The 27,169-nt window shown below is 44.5% G+C and overlaps 1 protein-coding gene and 1 long non-coding RNA gene across 3 annotated transcripts in view; one reads left to right on the top strand and one right to left on the bottom strand.

Moving 5' to 3' along the window:
• rab10 (RAB10, member RAS oncogene family) overlaps positions 1-18,758 on the bottom strand; it is a 92,843-nt gene extending 74,085 nt beyond the window's left edge. Inside the window, exons 1-2 of one of the 2 annotated variants that reach the window (XM_069886569.1) lie at positions 18,659-18,758; positions 18,287-18,446 (exon numbers count right to left, since the gene is read on the bottom strand). In XM_069886569.1, coding sequence (XP_069742670.1) covers positions 18,287-18,446; positions 18,659-18,703 — 205 coding nt within the window. In that variant the 5' untranslated portion in view covers positions 18,704-18,758. Of the gene's footprint in view, positions 1-18,286; positions 18,447-18,625 lie in introns of both variants that reach the window. The other variant, XM_069886567.1, reaches the window with a different exon arrangement.
• On the top strand, positions 18,621-25,413 carry LOC138736680 (uncharacterized). Its single transcript, XR_011340499.1, has 2 exons — positions 18,621-19,075; positions 25,254-25,413. It is a non-coding gene; the product is annotated as an uncharacterized lncRNA (long non-coding RNA).
• Positions 25,414-27,169: the final 1,756 nt, after the last annotated feature.

Below are 27,169 nucleotides of genomic sequence, written 5' to 3'. Positions count from 1 at the left end.
GCTGCCCGCCAAATCGTGAGGCGCCAAGATGCACGGTTTGAGGCAATATCAGCCCACTGGCGGTGGTCAATGTGGCAGGCACCAAGAGATTTCTTTAGGCAGTCCTTGTACCTCTTCTTTGGTGCACCTCTGTCACGGTGGCCAGTGGAGAGCTCGCCATATAACACGATCTTGGGAAAGCGATGGTCCTCCATTCTGGAGACGTGACCTACCCAGCGCAGTTGGATCTTCAGCAGCGTGGATTCGATGCTGTCGGCCTCTGCCATCTCGAGTACTTCGATGTTAGGGATGAAGTTGCTCCAATGAATGTTGAGGATGGAGCGGAGACAACGCTGGTGGAAGCATCTAGGAGCCGTAGGTGATGCCGGTAGAGGACCCATGATTCGGAGCCGAACAGGAGTGTGGGTATGACAATGGCCCTGTATACGCTAATCTTTGTGAGGTTTTTCAGTTGGTTGTTTTTCCAGACTCTGTGTAGTCTTCCAAAGGCGCTATTTGCCTTGGCGAGTCTGTTGTCTATCTCGTTGTCGATCCTTGCATCCAATGAAATGGTGCAGCCAAGATAGGTAAACTGGTTGACCGTTTTGAGTTTTGTGTGCCCGATGGAGATCTGGGGGGGCTGGTAGTCATGGTGAGGAGCTGGCTGATGGAGGACCTCAGTTTTCTTCAGGCTGACTTCCAGGCTAAACATTTTGGCAGTTTCCGCAAAACAGGACATCAAGCGCTGAAGAGGGTCAAGATTTACACACAAATCAAAGATTCCGCACGGACAGAATAATCTGCAAGATGGCCTCCCAATGTGCTGCGCATCAAGTAGTCCATTCCACTGATGAAGTACAGTGACACCCATTGGTGATCAAGCTATTCCTGCTACCAGCATGACCTGCACAAGCAGCTTCATAGAGCTTCCACAGCACAGAATGCAAATTTAACACAAACCAGGTATCCTGTCACTGCTCAATTTGAAATAATTCAAGTCTGACCAAGACAATCAGTCATGCATAACAGAGACCTACTCCTTTGCCTCATGGTCATTTAATTGGAGCTCCTGTGGCCTTTACTTTCAAGTTCACAAAGCAGAGTGCATTTAACAGAAATTTCAGTACCTTAATTGTTTGGCAGTAATTGAGATGTTAAAATCATTAACATTTTAATGGATTGACTTGAATTTGTGTAATTTGACCATTTACAAGTTTGTTATGTTTGGGTCTTGTAAATTGTCTGTAATTTACTGTCAAATTTGATGCAAGATGGGTACATAAAATGGGGCAAGCCAGATCCCTCATTTTTAACCAAAAACTGTTTCATTTAACCCTTTCTATAAATTCCTCATTTTATTCTAGATTTGTTTTGTCTAAAATAGACCGCTCATGATTACAATGTTGATAGTGATATACACCCATTTAATGTAATGCAGTTCATTACTGCAATCAAGTAGCATTATTAAAAGCTCATAAATAACAGCAGTTTTCTGCTGTAATTTCTTGCCTTAATTAATTTTAATTCTACATGATCCATAATTTTATGGTTTTTTGACTCCCAAAAACAGTACATCTAACTTTTTGACAAGCCTTCAGCTCTCACCTGCATTATTGTGTCAACAGATTTTATCTGCCTTTCAAGGGCTGTGTGGTTTGGGGGTGGGGGGTCCAGTCTAGACTTACCAGTTTTCAATCCACCTAGGTAAGTAGCCTCAGTGGTGGATTGTATTTTACTTAGAGACCCAGCCTTTTTTGGTCGCGCCCAGCCTTTTTTGGTCGCGCCCAGCCTTTTTTGGTCGCGCCCAGCCTTTTTTGGTCGCGCCCAGCCTTTTTTGGTCGCGCCCAGCCTTTTTTGGTCGCGCCCAGCCTTTTTTGGTCGCGCCCAGCCTTTTTTGGTCGCGCCCAGCCTTTTTTGGTCGCGCCCAGCCTTTTTTGGTCGCGCCCAGCCTTTTTTGGTCGCGCCCAGCCTTTTTTGGTCGCGCCCAGCCTTTTTTGGTCGCGCCCAGCCTTTTTTGGTCGCGCCCAGCCTTTTTTGGTCGCGCCCAGCCTTTTTTGGTCGCGCCCAGCCTTTTTTGGTCGCGCCCAGCCTTTTTTGGTCGCGCCCAGCCTTTTTTGGTCGCGCCCAGCCTTTTTTGGTCGCGCCCAGCCTTTTTTGGTCGCGCCCAGCCTTTTTTGGTCGCGCCCAGCCTTTTTTGGTCGCGCCCAGCCTTTTTTGGTCGCGCCCAGCCTTTTTTGGTCGCGCCCAGCCTTTTTTGGTCGCGCCCAGCCTTTTTTGGTCGCGCCCAGCCTTTTTTGGTCGCGCCCAGCCTTTTTTGGTCGCGCCCAGCCTTTTTTGGTCGCGCCCAGCCTTTTTTGGTCGCGCCCAGCCTTTTTTGGTCGCGCCCAGCCTTTTTTGGTCGCGCCCAGCCTTTTTTGGTCGCGCCCAGCCTTTTTTGGTCGCGCCCAGCCTTTTTTGGTCGCGCCCAGCCTTTTTTGGTCGCGCCCAGCCTTTTTTGGTCGCGCCCAGCCTTTTTTGGTCGCGCCCAGCCTTTTTTGGTCGCGCCCAGCCTTTTTTGGTCGCGCCCAGCCTTTTTTGGTCGCGCCCAGCCTTTTTTGGTCGCGCCCAGCCTTTTTTGGTCGCGCCCAGCCTTTTTTGGTCGCGCCCAGCCTTTTTTGGTCGCGCCCAGCCTTTTTTGGTCGCGCCCAGCCTTTTTTGGTCGCGCCCAGCCTTTTTTGGTCGCGCCCAGCCTTTTTTGGTCGCGCCCAGCCTTTTTTGGTCGCGCCCAGCCTTTTTTGGTCGCGCCCAGCCTTTTTTGGTCGCGCCCAGCCTTTTTTGGTCGCGCCCAGCCTTTTTTGGTCGCGCCCAGCCTTTTTTGGTCGCGCCCAGCCTTTTTTGGTCGCGCCCAGCCTTTTTTGGTCGCGCCCAGCCTTTTTTGGTCGCGCCCAGCCTTTTTTGGTCGCGCCCAGCCTTTTTTGGTCGCGCCCAGCCTTTTTTGGTCGCGCCCAGCCTTTTTTGGTCGCGCCCAGCCTTTTTTGGTCGCGCCCAGCCTTTTTTGGTCGCGCCCAGCCTTTTTTGGTCGCGCCCAGCCTTTTTTGGTCGCGCCCAGCCTTTTTTGGTCGCGCCCAGCCTTTTTTGGTCGCGCCCAGCCTTTTTTGGTCGCGCCCAGCCTTTTTTGGTCGCGCCCAGCCTTTTTTGGTCGCGCCCAGCCTTTTTTGGTCGCGCCCAGCCTTTTTTGGTCGCGCCCAGCCTTTTTTGGTCGCGCCCAGCCTTTTTTGGTCGCGCCCAGCCTTTTTTGGTCGCGCCCAGCCTTTTTTGGTCGCGCCCAGCCTTTTTTGGTCGCGCCCAGCCTTTTTTGGTCGCGCCCAGCCTTTTTTGGTCGCGCCCAGCCTTTTTTGGTCGCGCCCAGCCTTTTTTGGTCGCGCCCAGCCTTTTTTGGTCGCGCCCAGCCTTTTTTGGTCGCGCCCAGCCTTTTTTGGTCGCGCCCAGCCTTTTTTGGTCGCGCCCAGCCTTTTTTGGTCGCGCCCAGCCTTTTTTGGTCGCGCCCAGCCTTTTTTGGTCGCGCCCAGCCTTTTTTGGTCGCGCCCAGCCTTTTTTGGTCGCGCCCAGCCTTTTTTGGTCGCGCCCAGCCTTTTTTGGTCGCGCCCAGCCTTTTTTGGTCGCGCCCAGCCTTTTTTGGTCGCGCCCAGCCTTTTTTGGTCGCGCCCAGCCTTTTTTGGTCGCGCCCAGCCTTTTTTGGTCGCGCCCAGCCTTTTTTGGTCGCGCCCAGCCTTTTTTGGTCGCGCCCAGCCTTTTTTGGTCGCGCCCAGCCTTTTTTGGTCGCGCCCAGCCTTTTTTGGTCGCGCCCAGCCTTTTTTGGTCGCGCCCAGCCTTTTTTGGTCGCGCCCAGCCTTTTTTGGTCGCGCCCAGCCTTTTTTGGTCGCGCCCAGCCTTTTTTGGTCGCGCCCAGCCTTTTTTGGTCGCGCCCAGCCTTTTTTGGTCGCGCCCAGCCTTTTTTGGTCGCGCCCAGCCTTTTTTGGTCGCGCCCAGCCTTTTTTGGTCGCGCCCAGCCTTTTCTGGTCGCGCCCAGCCTTTTCTGGTCGCGCCCAGCCTTTTCTGGTCGCGCCCAGCCTTTTCTGGTCGCGCCCAGCCTTTTCTGGTCGCGCCCAGCCTTTTCTGGTCGCGCCCAGCCTTTTCTGGTCGCGCCCAGCCTTTTCTGGTCGCGCCCAGCCTTTTCTGGTCGCGCCCAGCCTTTTCTGGTCGCGCCCAGCCTTTTCTGGTCGCGCCCAGCCTTTTCTGGTCGCGCCCAGCCTTTTCTGGTCGCGCCCAGCCTTTTCTGGTCGCGCCCAGCCTTTTCTGGTCGCGCCCAGCCTTTTCTGGTCGCGCCCAGCCTTTTCTGGTCGCGCCCAGCCTTTTCTGGTCGCGCCCAGCCTTTTCTGGTCGCGCCCAGCCTTTTCTGGTCGCGCCCAGCCTTTTCTGGTCGCGCCCAGCCTTTTCTGGTCGCGCCCAGCCTTTTCTGGTCGCGCCCAGCCTTTTCTGGTCGCGCCCAGCCTTTTCTGGTCGCGCCCAGCCTTTTCTGGTCGCGCCCAGCCTTTTCTGGTCGCGCCCAGCCTTTTCTGGTCGCGCCCAGCCTTTTCTGGTCGCGCCCAGCCTTTTCTGGTCGCGCCCAGCCTTTTCTGGTCGCGCCCAGCCTTTTCTGGTCGCGCCCAGCCTTTTCTGGTCGCGCCCAGCCTTTTCTGGTCGCGCCCAGCCTTTTCTGGTCGCGCCCAGCCTTTTCTGGTCGCGCCCAGCCTTTTCTGGTCGCGCCCAGCCTTTTCTGGTCGCGCCCAGCCTTTTCTGGTCGCGCCCAGCCTTTTCTGGTCGCGCCCAGCCTTTTCTGGTCGCGCCCAGCCTTTTCTGGTCGCGCCCAGCCTTTTCTGGTCGCGCCCAGCCTTTTCTGGTCGCGCCCAGCCTTTTCTGGTCGCGCCCAGCCTTTTCTGGTCGCGCCCAGCCTTTTCTGGTCGCGCCCAGCCTTTTCTGGTCGCGCCCAGCCTTTTCTGGTCGCGCCCAGCCTTTTCTGGTCGCGCCCAGCCTTTTCTGGTCGCGCCCAGCCTTTTCTGGTCGCGCCCAGCCTTTTCTGGTCGCGCCCAGCCTTTTCTGGTCGCGCCCAGCCTTTTCTGGTCGCGCCCAGCCTTTTCTGGTCGCGCCCAGCCTTTTCTGGTCGCGCCCAGCCTTTTCTGGTCGCGCCCAGCCTTTTCTGGTCGCGCCCAGCCTTTTCTGGTCGCGCCCAGCCTTTTCTGGTCGCGCCCAGCCTTTTCTGGTCGCGCCCAGCCTTTTCTGGTCGCGCCCAGCCTTTTCTGGTCGCGCCCAGCCTTTTCTGGTCGCGCCCAGCCTTTTCTGGTCGCGCCCAGCCTTTTCTGGTCGCGCCCAGCCTTTTCTGGTCGCGCCCAGCCTTTTCTGGTCGCGCCCAGCCTTTTCTGGTCGCGCCCAGCCTTTTCTGGTCGCGCCCAGCCTTTTCTGGTCGCGCCCAGCCTTTTCTGGTCGCGCCCAGCCTTTTCTGGTCGCGCCCAGCCTTTTCTGGTCGCGCCCAGCCTTTTCTGGTCGCGCCCAGCCTTTTCTGGTCGCGCCCAGCCTTTTCTGGTCGCGCCCAGCCTTTTCTGGTCGCGCCCAGCCTTTTCTGGTCGCGCCCAGCCTTTTCTGGTCGCGCCCAGCCTTTTCTGGTCGCGCCCAGCCTTTTCTGGTCGCGCCCAGCCTTTTCTGGTCGCGCCCAGCCTTTTCTGGTCGCGCCCAGCCTTTTCTGGTCGCGCCCAGCCTTTTCTGGTCGCGCCCAGCCTTTTCTGGTCGCGCCCAGCCTTTTCTGGTCGCGCCCAGCCTTTTCTGGTCGCGCCCAGCCTTTTCTGGTCGCGCCCAGCCTTTTCTGGTCGCGCCCAGCCTTTTCTGGTCGCGCCCAGCCTTTTCTGGTCGCGCCCAGCCTTTTCTGGTCGCGCCCAGCCTTTTCTGGTCGCGCCCAGCCTTTTCTGGTCGCGCCCAGCCTTTTCTGGTCGCGCCCAGCCTTTTCTGGTCGCGCCCAGCCTTTTCTGGTCGCGCCCAGCCTTTTCTGGTCGCGCCCAGCCTTTTCTGGTCGCGCCCAGCCTTTTCTGGTCGCGCCCAGCCTTTTCTGGTCGCGCCCAGCCTTTTCTGGTCGCGCCCAGCCTTTTCTGGTCGCGCCCAGCCTTTTCTGGTCGCGCCCAGCCTTTTCTGGTCGCGCCCAGCCTTTTCTGGTCGCGCCCAGCCTTTTCTGGTCGCGCCCAGCCTTTTCTGGTCGCGCCCAGCCTTTTCTGGTCGCGCCCAGCCTTTTCTGGTCGCGCCCAGCCTTTTCTGGTCGCGCCCAGCCTTTTCTGGTCGCGCCCAGCCTTTTCTGGTCGCGCCCAGCCTTTTCTGGTCGCGCCCAGCCTTTTCTGGTCGCGCCCAGCCTTTTCTGGTCGCGCCCAGCCTTTTCTGGTCGCGCCCAGCCTTTTCTGGTCGCGCCCAGCCTTTTCTGGTCGCGCCCAGCCTTTTCTGGTCGCGCCCAGCCTTTTCTGGTCGCGCCCAGCCTTTTCTGGTCGCGCCCAGCCTTTTCTGGTCGCGCCCAGCCTTTTCTGGTCGCGCCCAGCCTTTTCTGGTCGCGCCCAGCCTTTTCTGGTCGCGCCCAGCCTTTTCTGGTCGCGCCCAGCCTTTTCTGGTCGCGCCCAGCCTTTTCTGGTCGCGCCCAGCCTTTTCTGGTCGCGCCCAGCCTTTTCTGGTCGCGCCCAGCCTTTTCTGGTCGCGCCCAGCCTTTTCTGGTCGCGCCCAGCCTTTTCTGGTCGCGCCCAGCCTTTTCTGGTCGCGCCCAGCCTTTTCTGGTCGCGCCCAGCCTTTTCTGGTCGCGCCCAGCCTTTTCTGGTCGCGCCCAGCCTTTTCTGGTCGCGCCCAGCCTTTTCTGGTCGCGCCCAGCCTTTTCTGGTCGCGCCCAGCCTTTTCTGGTCGCGCCCAGCCTTTTCTGGTCGCGCCCAGCCTTTTCTGGTCGCGCCCAGCCTTTTCTGGTCGCGCCCAGCCTTTTCTGGTCGCGCCCAGCCTTTTCTGGTCGCGCCCAGCCTTTTCTGGTCGCGCCCAGCCTTTTCTGGTCGCGCCCAGCCTTTTCTGGTCGCGCCCAGCCTTTTCTGGTCGCGCCCAGCCTTTTCTGGTCGCGCCCAGCCTTTTCTGGTCGCGCCCAGCCTTTTCTGGTCGCGCCCAGCCTTTTCTGGTCGCGCCCAGCCTTTTCTGGTCGCGCCCAGCCTTTTCTGGTCGCGCCCAGCCTTTTCTGGTCGCGCCCAGCCTTTTCTGGTCGCGTCCAGCCTTTTCTGGTCGCGTCCAGCCTTTTCTGGTCGCGTCCAGCCTTTTCTGGTCGCGTCCAGCCTTTTTTGGTCGCGTCCAGCCTTTTTTGGTCGCGTCCAGCCTTTTTTGGTCGCGTCCAGCCTTTTATGGTCGCGTCCAGCCTTTTATGGTCGCGTCCAGCCTTTTATGGTCGCGTCCAGCCTTTTATGGTCGCGTCCAGCCTTTTTTGGTCGCGTCCAGCCTTTTTTGGTCACGTCCAGCCTTTTTTGGTCGCGTCCAGCCTTTTTTGGTCGCGTCCAGCCTTTTTTGGTCGCGTCCAGCCTTTTTTGGTCGCGTCCAGCTTTTTCTGGTCGCGTCCAGCTTTTTTTGGTCGCGTCCAGCTTTTTTTGGTTGTGTGCAAGTTGGCTTCCTAAGATGGGGAGCCTAAGTATGTCTATGAAAATATTGTGACGTGGCAGTATAAAAGGGGCTAATGACAATTTATCAAAGCTGTTTACTTTGGCTCTTAATTGTTCCAAATGGATGGGATTTCAAGAAATTAGGATTTTAAAAAAAAATTATTTATGCAGGAAATGACTTGTATCCCAAAGGAGAAGTGATTTATCCACAGCTGACATGAAATTGAAGAGGCCTAAAAAGTTTGGATTTGGTCGTACAAAGACTTCAGAACTCAAAGATTTATCAAAATTAAAGATACAATGACTATTGACAAGCAACAACTGGTCTCAAAACCCACATTGAAAATACAAGCAAAAGTAATTGCAGAACAAAGCAAGAAAATAATGAGGAATAAGAAGATCATCGGAACCAAACCCATGCCCATCGAGATGGAATTTAAAAAAGCTGCCAGAAATTTAACAAGCACCCAGTGAGAAAGAACTGGAGGAAACAAATGTCAAAAAAATTACTGAGCTTGAAAGCAGATAAATCTTGACCCAATGGTCTGCTTTCTAGAATCAGAAGCACTCTTACAGATAATGTTGCTCACCATCTTTCAAACAAAGATGTTGAATTGTTGCTGGAAGATGTCAAATATAACCCATAAAATTTAAAAAATGTGAATGCCGACTGCAAGCTCAAATAATTGGGAAATGTTTATATTTACAAGATATGATGGAGCAAATTCCAGCAAGAATAAATGCCAGATCACAAGTATTTTTAGTCTGGATATCCATAATATTACACAAGGAGCAGGTAAAAAAGCCACCTCCTAAGCAAAGTGGAGATTCTGGACAAAAATAAAAATAACAAAGGATTCCCAATAGCTGTGGCAGGGCTGAAATGACACAACCTGCTACAAAACAAAATCTGGTGCAACAGCAGACAGCAAAGCTTCATTCTCAGATGAACTCAATGCCTTTTCCACCCAATTAAACCACTGTTCATCCCCATGGTGCACCCCCCCCCCCCCCAACAATGAGCCACTCCTGTTGGTATCCAAGAATAATGTGCAGAGTAAATCCAAAGGAAGCATCTGGTCTGGACAGAGTACCCATCCAAGAACTGAAAACCTGTGCCAATGTATTCACAGATATCTTCAACATCTCAATCCAGCAGGGTACAGTCCCCATCTGTTTCAAACATGCCTCAATCATGCTTGTGTCCAAGAGTGTAGTAATCTGCTTAAATGACTACCAACCAGTGGCACCCACATTCACAGTGATGGTGTTTTGGGAGGGTAGTGTTGAAGCACATCAGCTCCTGTCAGAGCAGCAACATGAATCTGAAACAATGTGCCTTCTGCAGCAACAGGTATATGCCATCTCACTGGCTCTACACAATGTCCTGAAACACCTCAACACCAAAGACACATACTTCACAATGCTCTTGACTGACTACAGCTCAGCATTAACACCATCATCCCCTCAAGCCTAATAAGCAAACTTCAGGACCTGGGTCTCAACACCTCACTGTTTAATTGGATCCTGGAATTCTTCACTTCCAGACTACAATTAGTGAAGATTGGCAAGAACATCTCCATCAGTACCAGAGCATCAAAGGGCTGTGTTTTATCTCCCTGCTCAACTCTCGAGACACTCAATTGTACAACACCATCTACAAATTTGCTGACAATACCATGGTACTGGATTGTAGACAAGAGGGAAGGAGCATACAGGGGAGACTGAAAACTTAGCTGAATAAGGTACTAATAACAACCTTGCACTTAATGTCACCAAAACCAAGGTGCTGATTGTAGGCTTCAAGCGGGAAAACCAGAGATGCATGATATAGGTGATCACCAGAGGAACAGAGATGGTGAGGGTGAGGGAGAACAAATTTAAATTCCTGGGAGTCACTGTTTCAGAGGACCTTTCCTGTCATCATAAAGAAAATTCATCAACACCTCTAATTTCTCAAGATTACAGAGGTTCAGTACGACATTGAAAACCTTGGCAAACCTCTAGAAGGTGAGCAGAAACCCCTGTAAAAGGCAGTGGATACAGCACAGTGCATCATGGGCAAAACTCTCCCCACTATCAAATAAAATCTGCATGGAATGTTGCCAACCGAAAGCAGCAGCAATCAAAGGATCCACACCACCCAGGACCTGCTCTGCTCACACTTTTGCTATTAGGAAAGAGGTACATGTCCCACAAGACTCTTACTACCAGGTTCAGGAAGAGTCACTACCCCTCCATCATCAGGTTCCTCAATAAAAAAAAACTCAGACTCATTCAAGGACTCTTACTTTACTCATTATTTATTATTGAATATTTATTTTATGTATTGCACTGCTGGTTTGCACTTTGTTTACATTTCTCTTTTTGTATACTCATCTTTTCCAGAATACAGGTACACAATCCTTTATCCGGAACCCTTGGGGGACAGTGTGTTCCAAATTTCGGATTTTTCCAGATTTCAGAAAGCCAGATTTAAGCCCACCCAAACTGTGCTGCCGTATCCACCCCCACCCCCTTCCAGTCACGTTGCCAGTCTCCCCCACCACCTCACCCACCTGACTCGCGCTGCCGATCTCTCACCCTTGCTCGCCTGACTCGTGCTGCCATCTCTCTCCCCATTTGCCGGATTTTAGATGTCCGGATAAAGGATTGTGTACCTGTACAGTTTTTTGTACTACCAAAAAGTAGAAATTTTGCCTGGGTCGCTGGAAAAAGAATCTCAGTTTTGTACACGTTGCTAAGTGTGCATTCTGACAAATCTGAACTTTGATATTACAGAGCAAATTCAGCATGGATTTCAAGGAAAATTTGAATAGATTTGTGGGAACCAGAGTATGTGGCATAATGGATTTTCTGAAGGCATTTTGAAGAGATATACAGTATTTAATTAGATAATTATGAGACAAAAAGTGCAAATAAACTACTCCACATCAGCAAGCAGGCTACAATTTGACATACTTCAGTCTGATGGGTCCATAAGAGAAACTGGAACAGTTCTGTGATCAAGTGAATGCTCCTCGACATCCTCAACAAAAATGGGATTGAAACACCAATATGAACTTGCCATTCCTTCAATGGAATAAACAGCATTTTCCACCTTTCATGATTTCAAAGCAGAACCAAAGTACTACAATAACAAAAAATGGTTCAGGGGCCCTGTTTACAACAGAATAGAGAGGGCTGCAGATAGACTGGTCTTGAAACAGTCAAGACCACTGGAGCTGCCACATTGCTAAATGTGTGCTTGACCACAACCTGCAATTTCACGCTTCACTGACATCTTTTTTCAAACACCTTCAAATGCTTTATAAGCATTTTTTCCTTGCATCACATCAGACATTTACTGACAGCAGCACTGGAAGGAAAACAGTGCCAGAAGTCTAGCTCACTTCACTTCCATCAACATCTCAATGATGCAATAAAACCACATGTAATGGGTCCTGAAAATTCAGGGCTAGGCTGATTAGCAAAGAATATTCACCTGCTTGTGCAAGACAGAGAGACCAACTCCAGAAGCTCCACTTCCCCTTCTTGAGGAAATTGTTTTGGCTCAAATACATCGAAGCCAAGAAAACTTGAGTTTACAAAGTCTTCATATCATCTCCATGGTACATTAGGAAGCAGGATGGAAGATTCTTTTAGTTTGGAGGGGTGGAGTCTAGCACAAGAACTCGCTAAATTACCATTAACATACAAATTAAATATAGCCACTAAATATTTAAATTTCACTTCCTAATCATGCAGCATCTTCACCATGTCAAAGGTGGCAGGAGCTGCAAGTTTATCATGTCAATTGCCTTTCACAGAATACTGCCTAAGTTATGACATTCCAAATATGAATAAAGAAACCTCAATTGACCCGAGTCCACGTGACTTTACATTCTTACAATAACAGCAATGTTGATCAACATCCAACTTTAAAAATCTCAGTTCTGTTTTTAAAATGATATTTTCCTAAGAAAAAAAATGTTGTCTATCAGTGTCATTTTTTTCTGGATGTTGCTTACCAAACACTCTCTTCAAAATATTCACCAGGGCTGAAAGACCACAGAAAGCATCTTCTGCAGGAAATTATGAAGCCCTGATAAATATTTTTGTTGGCATAGTTAAAGATTCTACAATTAACTTAAGGCAAAAGAGTATCTGGGGAGATGAGGTTGCAGATACCAGCATCTGCACTTTTTGTGTTTCCCTTAACAATAATCAAGGTTGCCTATCTGTGGAGCCTTACAAGTATTTCTCATCAGTATTTACCATGGAAAAAACTGAATGCCAGGACACTTGAAGTTGATAGTGATGTCTTCAAGAGGATACATTACAGTTGAGGTGCTTTTGGAAACCTTGATGTCTAAAAAGTAGATAATTCTCTGGTGTTTCATCATGTGTGTTCTTGGACATCATGGGAAGGAAGGGTCAAAGTTCCAGGAGCCCTGAAAGGCACGTATCGTGAAGTGGCAGAAGACCGAAAGTGTGACTTTAAGAAAAGCCTGCAAAATGAACATTGTGATGGGCGATTTATTGGAGAGGATCTATATGAAATCAAAGACAGCCTGATTGCTGACAGATAGCATGGCAAAATCATGCCTTATGAAATTAGATGGGAGTTTTTTTTTTAATGAGGTAATTTAGAAGATTGATGGGGAAAAGCCACAAAAAAAATCATCTTTTGGGACTTTTTGTGTTTCCATTAAGAATAATCAGGGTTGCCTATCTGTAAAGCCTTACAAGTATTTCTCATCAGTATTTACCATGGAAAAACATGGATGCCAGGGCACTTGAATTTGATAGTGATACTGAAATTGGTGGCATAGTTGACAACAAGGTTACAACAACATTTTGACCAACTGAAACACTTGGCCAATGTAAGATGGAGTTTTAAGTGAGGGTGGTGTCAAATGGAATCACTGGCTACAGGACTGCGTGAAGATGGGGAAAATTATAATATTTTTTAAAATTGGATGTTTACATGGATAGGAAAAAGCTACAGGGTCATGAGGCAAATGGGACAAATTCAGATTAACATGGACGAGTCGAGTCAAGGGATCCATCTATGCGCTGCATAACCAAGAGTCTAAAATAGACTTTTGAACATGTCTGTAATTGACATGCAAGTTTAAATTTATTCCAAATTGATTGAAAACACCATCTTTCACAATTCTAGCCTCTGCTGAGTAATCTTCCAAGAAATTTATCATTTTCCATCACTTTGACAATTAACCTTGATGCAAATGAAAATAAATCTTTCACCAAATCCTGCCTGAATTAAAATACACTCAAACTCTTATGCAATGAAAAATCTAAGCATAAATGAACAACACTTCTGAAAAATTCACATCACTGGTATGGTGGGCTTAAACAAGGCCTATGTAATTTTAAAACCAAAAAACACTTCCCAGGTCAAATTTGATATTTTTTCCAGCATTAAAAAAGGACCTACTTTGGTACAATTTCCTGTTTAGCATAATCTGGAGAAATCCCTGCATTGTACGGTCATAATCTAAATCAGAAAAAAATGCCTGTGCTTTAACAAAATAGAAGCTGCTTGATAAACTGCTCTACTTTGCAAAGTCTAAAAAAAATTGCACATTTGTTAATCATTGCAAATGACAGTCAAAGGGTAATCTGCTCGTGCAATTGCCTGCTGATTGATGTTTTAAAAGTTTGAAAACAAGTTTAAATAATTGAACCAGGTTATTAGTCCAAAATACACATCCAGATTACTTCAATGAATCAATAACATTTGGCCCCGTGCAATATTCCAATTTATTATCTACCACTGATTTTATAACAATCTGGTTTTCAAGCCAAGTCCCAGCTACAAATCTTGAAATCCAGAGTCAAGCAGGACTGACACAGGCGCTTGCACTCATCTCAATTCAATACTTATACTAATCCCATTTATCATCACTGGTCCATAGCTTAGTAAACCAAAGTAATTCAAGGGTTTATTCACATGCTTAAGTGTTATTATTTGCCTCCTTCTCAGCTAGTGTATTCAGTGTTGCAATCAACCTCTATCATCTTCACTTTACCTGGTCTGAGGGTACTTATGCTGAGAAAAGGTTCTTATTGTCTAAGAAGATTTCCCTCTTTCTAAATACACCCCTGGCCCCAAGTATGACTACTCATTTTTGCACCCCCCCACTCACCTCTCCCAAAATGCATCACCTCATTTAAATGTTAAATTGCCCTTCTCAAATTCACCTAACAATATTATTCTGTAACATCAGACTATCATTCCAACCAACAAACTCCCATGTCATCTGCAATCAAATCACTTATAAACAATGACAGTAAAAGGTGAATTAACAAAAATCAAATACAGTAGCTACATATTTGTTGATATGGTAATCTCCCCTCAAAAGACATTAAGTAACTTGATGAGAGCATTCTCCAAAACATTTAAGTCAAATATAAAAGGAATGATTTCACCCAAGGCTGAATCACTAAATTCAGTTGCAGCATACAACTTGGGCTTGAGGAGGAAGCTACTTAAATTTTCTAGAGACAAGGCCATGTTTAGACAGCATTTACTTGAAGGGCACTTTTTTTTTAAAAAAAAGTAATAATTTATCTTAATTTGATCAATTTAAAATTCCATAATTAAAAAATTAACAAACAAAACCTTTAAATGATCAAAGTATCATCTGACTTCCAATTGCCCATTGATCACCTACCTAACTTTGTCCATTAACTGAAATTAAGGTGAGGCCAGATTGAGAGATCTGAACTGATAGAAAAAGAGAAACAGTCAACATTACTCATGATCAACATTTTTCTTTTAAACTTAATTCCTATCACCTTTTTTGTGCTTGAGATAATACAAACAAAATATTCTCAGTTGAAAACTTCAGTTGAATTCTGAATGTCCCCATTTCTAAACCTTTCACTCAAATCAATAATCACACATGACAGTGCCTAAGCAAACCATGTTTATATGCACAAATGCATTGCTTCAGGAGACCAGCACCTTTGACAATTGCAGACAAATCTTCAAATTGTGACAGCTTAAGAAAAAATGATTTTCTTTATGCTTTCTTTACTTACTTATAAGCAACTAACTTAAAATTTCACCCCTTTGTTCCCACTTTGATTTTTACTTCTTAAGTAAATCAAACTAACCATAATGCCACAAGCTTTCCCTCTCCCCCCCCAAAATCCTCCAAATAAAATTCCCTTTCTCATCAAACGGATTTTATCTCAACATTGAAATATATCAATAACGTATCTAATTAAAATCATTATTTATATTATTATCCACCCAACATTTGATTAACTGGTCCAAAGTATGCAAACAATTGCTACCTTCCAATCCAACACTCGTACAAATTCTAAACAATAATGAAATTAAAGGAATGTACCATGTAAAGATTTAAATTTTCCAAAACAATCAGTCTTAAAAAACTACTTTAGTAACCATCATTGGTATAAAACACTGTTTGAATCAAAAGCATGCCCTGCTCAAATTGCTTCACGTACATATTTTTTAAATTTAATTTTAGCTCACAACCCTGTGCAATCCAAATTAATCTACAACCCCATAAGTTTTTGAAGGGTTGGAGGAAACCGGAGCAGGGAGAACAAACAAACTACTCAAAGTAGGTAACACTATAAACATCCACATTGAAAGCAATTCAATCCAATGTATTGCTTCTACAATTTCCAATCGGATGACAATGGGGACAGAGTTCAATAGTGCAACTTCATCCATGTTGGGATGGCAATTTAAAAATGTCTTCCTCAAAAATAAACAAAATAGGCCAGGAATTAGGAAGCTCCCCTTTACTTTGTAGTTCATTAACTGGATTCCCTTTGAGCAAAGAACTGGATTAAAAATGCTTCAACAATTAGTACTGCTTGTTTCATATAAAATTCAACATTACCAGCTTTGCTTCTCCAACATTAGAGTTCATGTGGTTTAATGCAAGCCATCTTTCACAATCAGATATTGGTTCAGTAGCCCAACATTCAAAGTATCTGCCTTTCAACCTTTGAGGGGAATGAAACGTTAAAGTCAGCAGATGCTGTGATTGTAGTAAAAACACAAATTCTGGAGGAAATCAGCAGGTCTCACAGCATCCATAGTAGGTTAAGATACATAACCAATCTACCTTCAATTCTCAATGAGGCCACACCTGAAATATGGTTATATTTCAGTATCTTGTCTTTCAGCAAATCTAGTATTTTTGACAAAATGCAATATTCACCAGGCAGGTTCTTGTGATTGCAGATCAGCTTTATGCTAAGGTCAGGCTGTGTTGGCCTCTTTATAATTAAGTGAAATGCAAATAGATCACTTTGAAGTGCCCAGTGCCTCATTCAATTCAGAGAACTTAACATGTCACCTCAATAGGCTACAGTGGGACAATGACGGCTCGAACAATAAATATAAACACCACACAATTCTCCAGTAATTTCAAGTTTGGAAGATGAAGTTATGATCTTCCTCATTAATAACCAACAAACATCTCAGAGTTCTGATCAGTATTAAAACTTGAGTGTATTTGCAAGCTGGAGCAATCAAGTTCCTGGCCTTGAAAGTTTTATCATCAGAACCCAGGCCTACTACAAATAAAAATCCAATGAACACATAACAATGACTGCTAAAAGTGAAACAGATCCACTTCCTTCAGCTCAATCCACAACGAAGCAATCGGTGGAATTACAGAACTTCACCCGTGTCTGACACTTATAACTTGAAAAAGAGCAGACCTTATTGCCCTTACTCTTGAAAGATTCCCTGGATTAAGCAACAGAATCACTAATTTGCACTAAAGCTCACATTTTAATAGCTTTGTGATAATTCCTTAAAAGAAAAGAGCATCATGGTGATTTGCTTGTGAGGGAATTGCTCGACCGATTTGTACGACAGAACAAAGCGGAAGATCATCACAAGAATTTAATAGGAGGCATTTCAGCCCTCAGCCTGCTATTCATGACCATGGTTAAAACACTATTTACCTGGCTAATCAACTCAGGCTTAACTTCCAAGATAATAACTAATACAAACAAAGAGAGAACCATTTCTGATTCTGAATGAGATAATGTGAAGAAATTACTCCACATTTTAATGCCAAATTATTACTTATTTTAAAGCAATGCCAAATTCAAGATATTTTCCAGAGGAAATATCCTTCTTACACACTCAGACAAAACTGCACACTTTAAAGTGATCTATTTGCATTTCACTTAATGGCCAACACAGCCTGACCTTAGCATAAAGCTGATCTGCAATCACAAGAACCTGCCTGGTGAATATTGCATTTTGTCAAAAATACTAGATTTGCTGAAAGACAAGATACTGAAATATAACCATATTTCAGGTGTGGCCTCAAAGGTCCAATGCAATTATATTAAGGAATCTTGATTTCTCCATAAAAATGTTCTCATAATGGAAAATAACATACACTTTCCTTTCTGAAAACAAAGCAACATTTGCACAAGAGCATTCCTCCAAAAACACACGTGGGAAGGAGGTGGGTTAATAGGTAGCACAAGTTTAAATGGCCAGGCACTGCTTCTATTGCGTTGTGAATAGTAATAAAAACCACACCCCCCTTTCAACATATTTTTCCATTCCTTAATATTTGAATACAAAAGTTCAACTAAAGTGGATAATATCACCTTCAAAAAGCACATTGTATTATATCCATTATGATTTTTTTTTTTACTCATTGGTCTTAATCCACAATTTTTCCATTTCACTAACTTTGACAAAATTTGTCAAAGCCAAGAAGGATCAGTCAGAATAATTAGAATTCTGATAAGTAATCCTGAAAACAAAATTTTCAGTCAAAGAAACCCCGAACAAAGTCCTGAGATGTTGTTAAATCATCTGGGTTAAATTTGAAACATACAAATTGATATAATCTGCAGCCAGGTTCCAGGTTTAATACAAAAATCAGTGTTTTTCACACCACCTTTCATCATAATGCATCCAAATTGATAACTGGTAGATTTCTCTAGCTCCCTTTGAAGATAATGGTATTTTCCCCATATAGGATCCAACGCAAAACGTACTTTTAACTACTTGATTGAATTTACAGATAAAAGATGTACTCACTGGTCAAAATGTCTAGATTAACATTCAAACATATTCACAGTTGCAGCTCAAAAATGACAAGTTTGAAGTAGTTTCACGGCTACCAAGTCGTCACTCACTTAAAAAAAAGTTCATCCAAAAGCATTTTTACAATAAATCCTTTTGGAACATATTTACCAGAGCCAAATTTTATTCTTTAATAGAAGATTGTAGAAGTTCCAAGGTACAAGCTTAAACGACGAACAGGCGAATGGTTGGTATAAACTGAAGTATTTTTTTTAAAGAGTCTGGGCTCCAAAGTGCACAATAAACTACATCTTTAATACAAGAAACAAAATTCTCACAAAAACCGCAAATATACAAAAAGAGCCACACAACAAATGCATATGTTGTAAAAATGCACCACTCCCTCCTCTCCTTGGAGTGGCCATTCCGTTGTGAGGGACCGCGCTGGTTTTGGGAGAGCGGCTCGAAGGCCCAAACTGTCCCCACCCGGTCCCAGAGGGGCCGCCCATATCCTCCCCACGGCCAACACAATGAGAGGTCAGGAGCCGCTTGGCTCCCCGTTTCCCCAGTGCACTTCCCTGCCAGCACCAACCCCTCGCCCCTCACTTACCTATAGTAGAGATAAAAGTGGTGTTAAAGGCGTCATCGGAGAACCTGAAAAGCACACAGGTTTTGCCCACGCCCGAATCCCCAATCAGCAGCAGCTTGAAGAGTAAATCGTAGGTTTTCTTCGCCATAATGTGCCGCTCTCTTGCTGATCCTGTTAATAACTGGGGCGAGGACAGTTCTTTTTAAAAAGGGAACAAAATGGCGCCTCTGTCTCTCTCTCTCTCCCCCCCCCCCCCCCTCTCTCTCTCTCTCTCGCTTTAATTAACAGCGCTCCGGCTGCAACAAGTTACAAGCCATGAATCTGACCGAAAAGACACACGCACAAAGGCGGCGAACCCACCGACCGCTCCTTGCTTAAACTTTCCTTTCTAACCCGTTTAACTTCGCTAAGACATTCGGGAAGCAGAGAGGCTCTCATTCAGCGTCGACGTCAGTGCAGCGTTCGCCCACACAGCAACCTCGCTGCGGCTCCTCCCCACTTCACGCCCTCTCGCGAAAAACTCGGCGGCCACCAAAGTCCTGGGCAGCATCCAATCCCTCCTCCGATTGGTTCCTTCACCGGCAGCACCCTGCATCGCCGCCTCCAAAGTCCCGCCTTGCTCACGACAACCCCGCGCTCTGATTCGCCTGGCCGCGGCGGAAAGAAGAATACCACTGGACCGCGGCGCGTCAATCACCCGGTCGGCCCCGCCGAGTGTTTGCCCGAGCCGAAGATGTCATCAGGCTGTGCGTCGTTCCTTCGCCGTGGACAAGGCCCGAGGGAAGGAGCTGTGGACATGAACGTGACCTGGCCAGTGACAACTTCCCTTGTCTTTGAAATTGATTGATGGTCGCTTTAATGTTAAGCACGTGGAATGTGATTACATTTTCACTCTGAGTGAATGTCGAGGTCATTGGTTCTGAACTTAATACCTTGAAATAAATATTCCCATTTCTCAATCTGCTCAAATGTTATCCCACTGCCTCAAACATGCGTGAAGTTGAAACAAAAACTTCAACCGGCCGTCGAAAATTGCACGTATCGTAAATCCAAAAACAACACACGATGATAATTTCAGAAGACAAGTGACAAATAGATGCAGCTCACTGATCACACAAGAAAAAAAAACGCATGAATTTTAGAGAAGTGGACAAAATATGGAGAAACAGAGGTTTATTCAGCATAACCATTCTAAAAATAAGAAAAGACAAGTGTTTCAGTTGCATCACGATGCACCAAAGATCTTCACAACCAATTAGTTGTCACAAAATGCACAGCATGTTTGAAGCATTTATCACTTTATTTCAGATTGACGGCATCTGCACTTTTGATTTTAATCACTATCACTTGCTGTGATGTGACAGCCATATTTAACTCACGAAGGCTCCACAGCAGCATTTCCTTTTTCAAAACACAGTCATGTCTGACAAGATCAGTACTAGTTGCTGAACCCTAGCTGCCCCTGAGAAAGTGGTGATAAGCCAGCTCTTAGAATCTCTGTTCTCCCTGTAGTTCTGACCAAGCAGTCAGGTTTACAATCAATTTCTGACTTAAAGAGGACTATGCAACTGGAAGCGCGTGGCCCCTCATGCTTGCTGTTGTTTGATTATGCTTAATCTGATTTTGGCTTCAGCATCACTTCCCTGATTTTTTTCTAAACTCCTTCACCTTGCTATGAACCAAAAAACTTGAGTTGCATTAATGTTGCGGCCTCCACAATTCTATGGGGTGAGAAGTTCCAATAATTTATAGCGCAAGAGAAAAATTTCATCTGCCAGATTGAGACCACCCGCAAATTGGAGGATCACCGTCTCCTCATCTTCTGACTGGGCACCCTCCAACCGGATGGCATTAACCAATTTCTCTGGCTTTTGTTAAAACTCTCTCTAACATCTTCTTCGTCGCCTTCATCCAGCTCGTCTCTCCCTTTTCCCTGTTTCCTTTTGCACAGACATAATAAATTCTCACTTCTCCATTTGGAGGCCAGACTCATTAAAAAACACCATTTGTTGGTCTGGATTCCTCCCCCAGCCAGTATTGTCTGAATTCTGAGATTTCCTGCTCTTGGCTCATTCTGCTTATTCCTTGAAGAAGGGCACAGGCCCGAAACATCGGCAATATACCTTGGTCAAATCCTATGGTGTCTGAAAGACCAGGTGAGTTCCTCCAGCATTTTGTTTTTACTACAATCACAGTGTCTGCAGACATTTGTGTTTTACTTTGCTTTTTAAAACACTTAAAGATAGAGGATGTCAGAGGCATTGCTTGATGGTCATTTTGGCCTGTTATTGTGCTTAGCTCTCTTAGAGAGAAAATCTGAAGATTCACTACCTTTTGAGGTTGTCTGTGAATTTGGTCTCTGGTTCCAAACACAAGGGGCAATCAAAATATCAGCTCTGCATCTATTATGTTGAGCTCCATAGGCCATCGGGAATTTCAATGAGATCACTCATTTTTCTAAATTCAAGGAAGCATAGGTTCAATTTGAATAATTATTCTGAGTAAAACATTTCGAACAACCTGGAAATGAAATTGGTGGACCTTCATTCCACTTTGTCCATTGCAAGTACGTAATGTATATTGTTTCTTTATTAAAGAGACCAAGGCTATATAAGTGGTGCATGACATTTCTATTCTTACAATCAAATTTTTCTGCAATAAAGTCCAAGTCTTCCCAATTATTTGCTGAACACAATTTTGGAAACATGGGGAAAGGTACCCACGTCCCTCTGTAAATCAACATCTTTCAATTTCTCACCCTTCGCTAAATATATACTATTTCTTTTCTACCAATGAGGTTGAAATTGCATACTTTCATATTATTATTCAATTTGCTACATTCTTACCCCTTCATTGAATCTATCTATATTCTCCTAATGCTCATCTGTAAGCTTATCACAGTTTATACTGCCATTCATCTTCAGATGATCAACAAACTTGGATAGATTACACTTGATCCCTTCATTCAGATCAATGATAACAGATTAAACACAGACAGTCAAGCAGCCGTAAACAGGCCCTTCAGCCCACCTTGTCTATGACAACTATCAAGTACTCATTTTTAACAAATCCTGCATGAATGCCATTTTAATCTCTCCAGACACCCATTTACCATTTGCACATACACTTTGAGCAATTTACACTGACCAATTAATCTACCAACTTGCAGAAATTTAGAATGTGGGAGGAAAATTGAACCCTTGTCACACTGGAAATCCACACTGTCAGAGAGAGGAGAAAGCTTCACACAGCATCAAATTTGGAGTAAAGATTGAACCTGGATCACAGGAGCAGTAAGGCAGCAACTCCACTAACTGCTCCACTGTGATGGTGAACTAAACCCTGTGGCAAATTCTGCAACACCCTGCTAATCACAGCCTCTCGAAATAAAAACTATTCATTTGTTCCATTTCTTTGCTTAACTAACTCTCAGTCTACACCAATCGTCCCCAATATCGTGGCCTCTTTAATCAAAATATTTAGTGTGGAACCCCAGCAAAGGTTGAAGAGCATATATTAACTGGTTCTTAACAACCTTTTTGCAGCTTACAACTTCAAAATGCTTTGCCAAGATTGCAAAACTTTGTTCCCCAATGATATGTCTATGTTGGCTTCACTCAGTTCTTTCTATCGAGTACCCTGATGCCACTACTTCGTAAATTAGCAAAGGGAATTAAGTTCTCTGGTAGAAAAGAAGAGTGAAAGTGATAAATAAAACATATTTAAATTATTGAAGCTTATGCTTGGGGAAGGTTGGCAAAACAACAAAGTAGAAAGAAATGATGAAAAGCCTGCAGCACAGTATGGCCAATGCTTAGACTACTTTTTTGTACAGTGTTTCCACAGAACCTAACCCTGCCCCACCAAATTGCTGACAGCATAGTCTCACTTCCCTTAATTTTTGGTAAGAAAGAAAATGAAAGCTGAAGTTTGCATCTGAAGTTATTAATATTAAAAATCACAGGGTTGTGAAGTTCATAAGAGAAATACACAGTGAAACCATAAAAATGGTCACAGTGGCCTGGCAACTAAATACACAGAACTTTGTATAAGATACTAAACTGTGTGTCATCCACAGGAACATATACTTAAATCAAGGTTTTCCTGTGAAAATAAGTTAAAGTGTTGAGATACAAGAGGTTCTGGTTCTTCTCCAACCCTTCAGAGAGGGGGAGGAATGCTGCATTTGATCATGTTGTGCTGGAAAAGATCTCAGATGAAGATGATGGAAATCTAGTCAGGGAGGATGGTTCATCCAAAAATAATCATGGTGCTTGTTCCAGAGTAGACAGAGCAACAGGGCATAGATTTTAGGATGGAGGGAAAATATGTAAGGAATCTGAGGGGCACTTTTTCACACAGAGGATGTTGTTTATATGGACTAGAGGCAGTGATAGAGGCAGGTAAAATTGTTATATTTAAAAGACATTCAGACAGGTACATACTGATGAAATATTCAGAGCGACAGAAGCCAAATGCAGACAAATGGGATCAGCTGAGTTAGACAATTTAGTTTGCATGGACAAATTCAGTCAAAGGGCTTTTTTTCCATGAGGTAAAACTATGTGATTTCTAACTTCTGTACCTCTATGACTCAGTTCATCCTTACCACTTTAGCAAGTCCTAACATGGCAAAGAATTAGACTGCAGGAAGAGAGAGATGATATGGCCAATTGGCAGTAAAGATAGAAAATGGAATTCATTTCAAAGATATGTGAAGTAATGGATTTGGGAGATGAAATAAAACAAGGGAATATACAAATGGAAAATATTTGATAATGTGAAGGACCATTTTGATCATTAGTGTAAATCTTGACTCTGAATACCTTTTTAACCACATTATCAACTTCCACCTTCAAGGAATCACTGCAGTTGATGAGGTGGTTAAAAAAAATATTCAGGAAATATTCTTTGATGAGTCAAAACATAAACTAGAAGGGTGGCACTGTGGGATAGATTTCGAGTTACATTCTCATAGCTCCAGCAGATACAACTTGGTGAACCAAAGAACCTGTGTCTTATGACTCCTTGACTTGAGAAGAACAGAAACTTTATGTGTCAATATATAGAGTGAGAATTAGGCAACGGTTTGAGCTCAATTGTGATTGCTGGGAGTACAAAGGAAATTTTCCAGGACTGAAAAGGTTTTTGCTGTGAGGCAAGATTGCTTTTACTGGGGTTGTTTGCTTTGGTAAATAGCATGTTGAGCAGAAAAGTTTAAAAAGAAAGGACATAGATTAAAAATAACTGGTGGAAGGATTAGAAGGGAGATGAAAAAATGTTTTTATCCAGATGTCAGAAAGTCACTCTCTGAAAAGTGGGTCAAGGCAGAAATCATCATCATATTTTGGTACCTGACTATGTAGTAGAAGAGCTTTACATCAGCAGACATCAAGACATGATGCTGGAAAGTTGGATAAGACTGACCATTTCTTTTTCAACCAGGATAGAAATGATGAAGCAACCTCCTTTTATGTCATGGATTATCTCCACTTTCCCTTCAATCAATGGCCACAGACCTCATATTCCTGACACTTTAGCATTGCTGTGTTTTCCAAGAGCACGTTATAATTACGACCTTCATTTGCTGTTTGTTGAGACTAGTTTGCTGGAAATATTTTCATAATAGAAACTGTAGTCAGCGGGGCTCTCAAGATTGCAAGAAACACATTAAATTCTGTTAACAATGTGGAAAAAATATGGAAGGAAAAGGTAATGATCGGCAAAATAGGTCCAATAAGCTGACATAGATACCAATGTGCAATCTAACTGAGGTACAGAAATATATTAAATGTATTTTAAATCTATTGCTGTTGACTTCAATTATTACTGTATGAAATTAAGAAATGCAACTATAGCAAAACAAGACGTAATTTTTAAATGCGAGCTTTCAATGCTGGAACACGAATGGTCGTGCTGTTCGTTCTTCCGCTATTAAATATGCATATGACACTTCTTTAAAGAGAGATAGGATAGATTTTCACAGCCAGTAATTGTATCATTTATGCTCTGACAGCCAGATGGCAGCCATTTTGGGAAATGCAGCTATAAATAAATCTTGGTTTTTTAACAACCTGTGAATATTGAGACTGGTTAAATTACCAAGACCAGAATATTAATGGAAAAACTTCATGAAAAGGGGAACAATTAGAAATGGTGAGCAACATAAATACTTCTTCAAAAAGCAAAAGAGACTGAAAGTTTGCAAAGTAGAGCTGATTGGGATTTTTTTACATTCGTTAATGGGTCATGGGTATTACTAATAAGCCCAGCACATCTAATTGCTCATGAGAAGGTGATAATGAATTGCCTTCTTGAACTGCTGCTGTCTTTGGAATCACAATTCTTCCACAATACTGCTAGATTGCTTTTTCATCATTGTCAACAATACCTTCGATCATCTTGGTTTTGATTGAGAGCAGAAAATTGGTGCAATCATTCACTTTTCCACAATCACTGATCTATTTAAATTTCTATTTTTAAAATTTATAGATACAACATAGTAACCGGCCCTGTTGGCCCACAAGTCCATGCTACACAATGACAGCCATGTGACTAATTAACCGACAAACCCCATACGTCTTTAGAACATGGGAGGAAACTGAAGCACCAGGAGAAAACCCATGCAGACATGGGAAAATGTTCAAACTCCTTCCAGACATTGCTGGATTTGAATTTGGGTCGCTGGTGCTGCAGTAGTGTTGTGCTAACTGCTGCGCTAACCACGCAGAACAATTTCTGATTGAAGGTGATTCACAGAGTGTTGATATCATAGGAAATTGTATTGGCGATGCTGTTAAATCTCAAGATTAAATGTTTACTCACAATTTTTTGAAATGGTTATTACCATATATACTCGTGTAAAAGTCAACCCCCCATTTTTGGCAAAACATTTGGTATTTTCCATTGTGTAAAAGTCAGATTTCAGATTTATTGTCAGAATACAAAAATTACATCACATATTAACTTGAGATTCTTTTTCCTGTAGGCCAGGCAGAATTACCACTAATTGGTAGTGCAAAGAAAACTACAAAACATACATGTGTCAACAAGTAAAGAACAGTGAACAGATTACAAAGGTGAAGAAACTGCGCAATAACAGAGACAATTTAAAAAATCAATAAACTTCACAAGTAAGAGTCCTTAAATGAGTCCCTGACTGAGTTTGTTGTTGAGGAGTCCGATAGTGGAGGGGTAGCAACTGTTATTGAACCTGATGGTGCGAGTCCTGTGGCACCCATACCTCTTTCCTGATGATTGCTTCTGCTCTCTGTCAGCAGGATTCCCTGCAGATGTTCTCAATAGTGGGGAGGGTTGTCACGGTTGCATACTTACCTTTATTGTGAGTGGAGTTGATTGCTGCTGAAGACGTAAGTGCTGCAACTCACGTGAGTAAATAGCGTGCATGCATGGATGTGTTAAGCGTCAGTATACAGGTGATGGATCTCAGACACAGGAGGAGGAGAGTGAGAGCGTCAGAATCATCTGTGTGGCAGTGAGCCAATGAGAAGGTCAGAGGAGTTTGGCTGTGTGGTGTTTGGGGAATTGAAGAATGCAACAATGTGTCTAGTAAATAATAAAGTCGGCTTCATGGTGTGCTGAAAGAACTGAGTGAGTGTATTCTTTATTTGTTTTTAACCTGTGGTAAATCACTGCTGTTACAAGTGGTGACCTTGTGAGTTCACAGCACCTTTGAATTTAAAATAGTTAGTGATCAGGATAAATCCCTTACAGGAGCAATTGGGTAAATCAAACTGAGGATTCCCCCCCCCCCCCCCCCCACTTTTTATTCATAATGCAACAGCAAGGTTCCGATCCTCAAAGCGCATTTCTCTGCCCTCCATGTGATGGGTCAGAAGCCAAAGTACGGTTTACTTGTGGAACATCTTCCAGAGCAGATTGCCTGTGAAGTGGAGGATGTCTTAGTGGATCTGGACGGTAATCTCTCAAACGACATGCTCGAGGCGGCTATTCTGTAGCGAACTCAGCCATCTCGGGAGACTCATGTTGCCTGTTTAGAAGACAGTGACAACCTAGGTGATAGGCAACCATCACAGGCTAGATGGAACAGACCCTGTCAAAGGTGATTTTTGGAAACAGGTTCCCTCGATGTTTACTTCATCATGTTCATGAGCATTTGATGAGTGTCTTTCAAATGTCCACCCTCGATAAGTTGGCAGATCACGCTGATCTCATAATGTCCATGACCTCTGCATTGAAGATAGAAGGAGTGGCTTCTTCTCCTCCTAGTCAGCAGGAGCAAATGGAATTGGAACAACTGCTTACTGCACCTTGTGAAGCATCAGCACCTTATCAGTTGAAGATATCACCAGCACCATATCAATTGAAGATAACTGAGTTGGAGCAGCAAACAGCAGCATTGACTATCCAAGTCCAGACTTTGTCCACGCAGTGGAATTCCTTCCATCGACTTGTTGGAATTGTGCTGGTTGAGGACGTGGTTGAGGCGATGGATGATGTACTTGTTGGAAGCACAAGAGATTTGGTGCTGCTGTCTGGTCCTGTCAACCACCTTGCAACTTCTATAAATGGCAGCCAGAAAGCAACCACCCCCAGCAGTTGAAGCAACTGCTGTTCATGGGTACATTGATAACTGTCTTTTCCACAAAGACAGTCTCTCAGGTATTCAATTTCTTGTTGATTCCGGTGCAGAGATTTCAGTGGTCCCTCCAACCACAGAGGAACACAGACACCCCAATATGTCATATGTCCACTGAGTCAGTTTGGGTGGAAGTGAGAAATAGGAAGGGAACTATCTTTGTGCTGGGGATAGCCTCTAGATACCAAGGAGCAGATAAGCAGGCAGATTTTGAAATGGTGCGGGAAATACAGGGTTTTAATGATTTCAACTTTCCTAATATTGACTGGCATCTACTGACTGCG

The sequence above is a fragment of the Narcine bancroftii genome, chromosome 6 (genome assembly GCF_036971445.1).
Source record: "Narcine bancroftii isolate sNarBan1 chromosome 6, sNarBan1.hap1, whole genome shotgun sequence".
NCBI lineage: Eukaryota > Metazoa > Chordata > Chondrichthyes > Torpediniformes > Narcinidae > Narcine > Narcine bancroftii.
The sequence above is the reverse complement of the archived record's forward strand: the minus strand, read 5'-3'. Positions and strand labels throughout refer to the sequence as shown.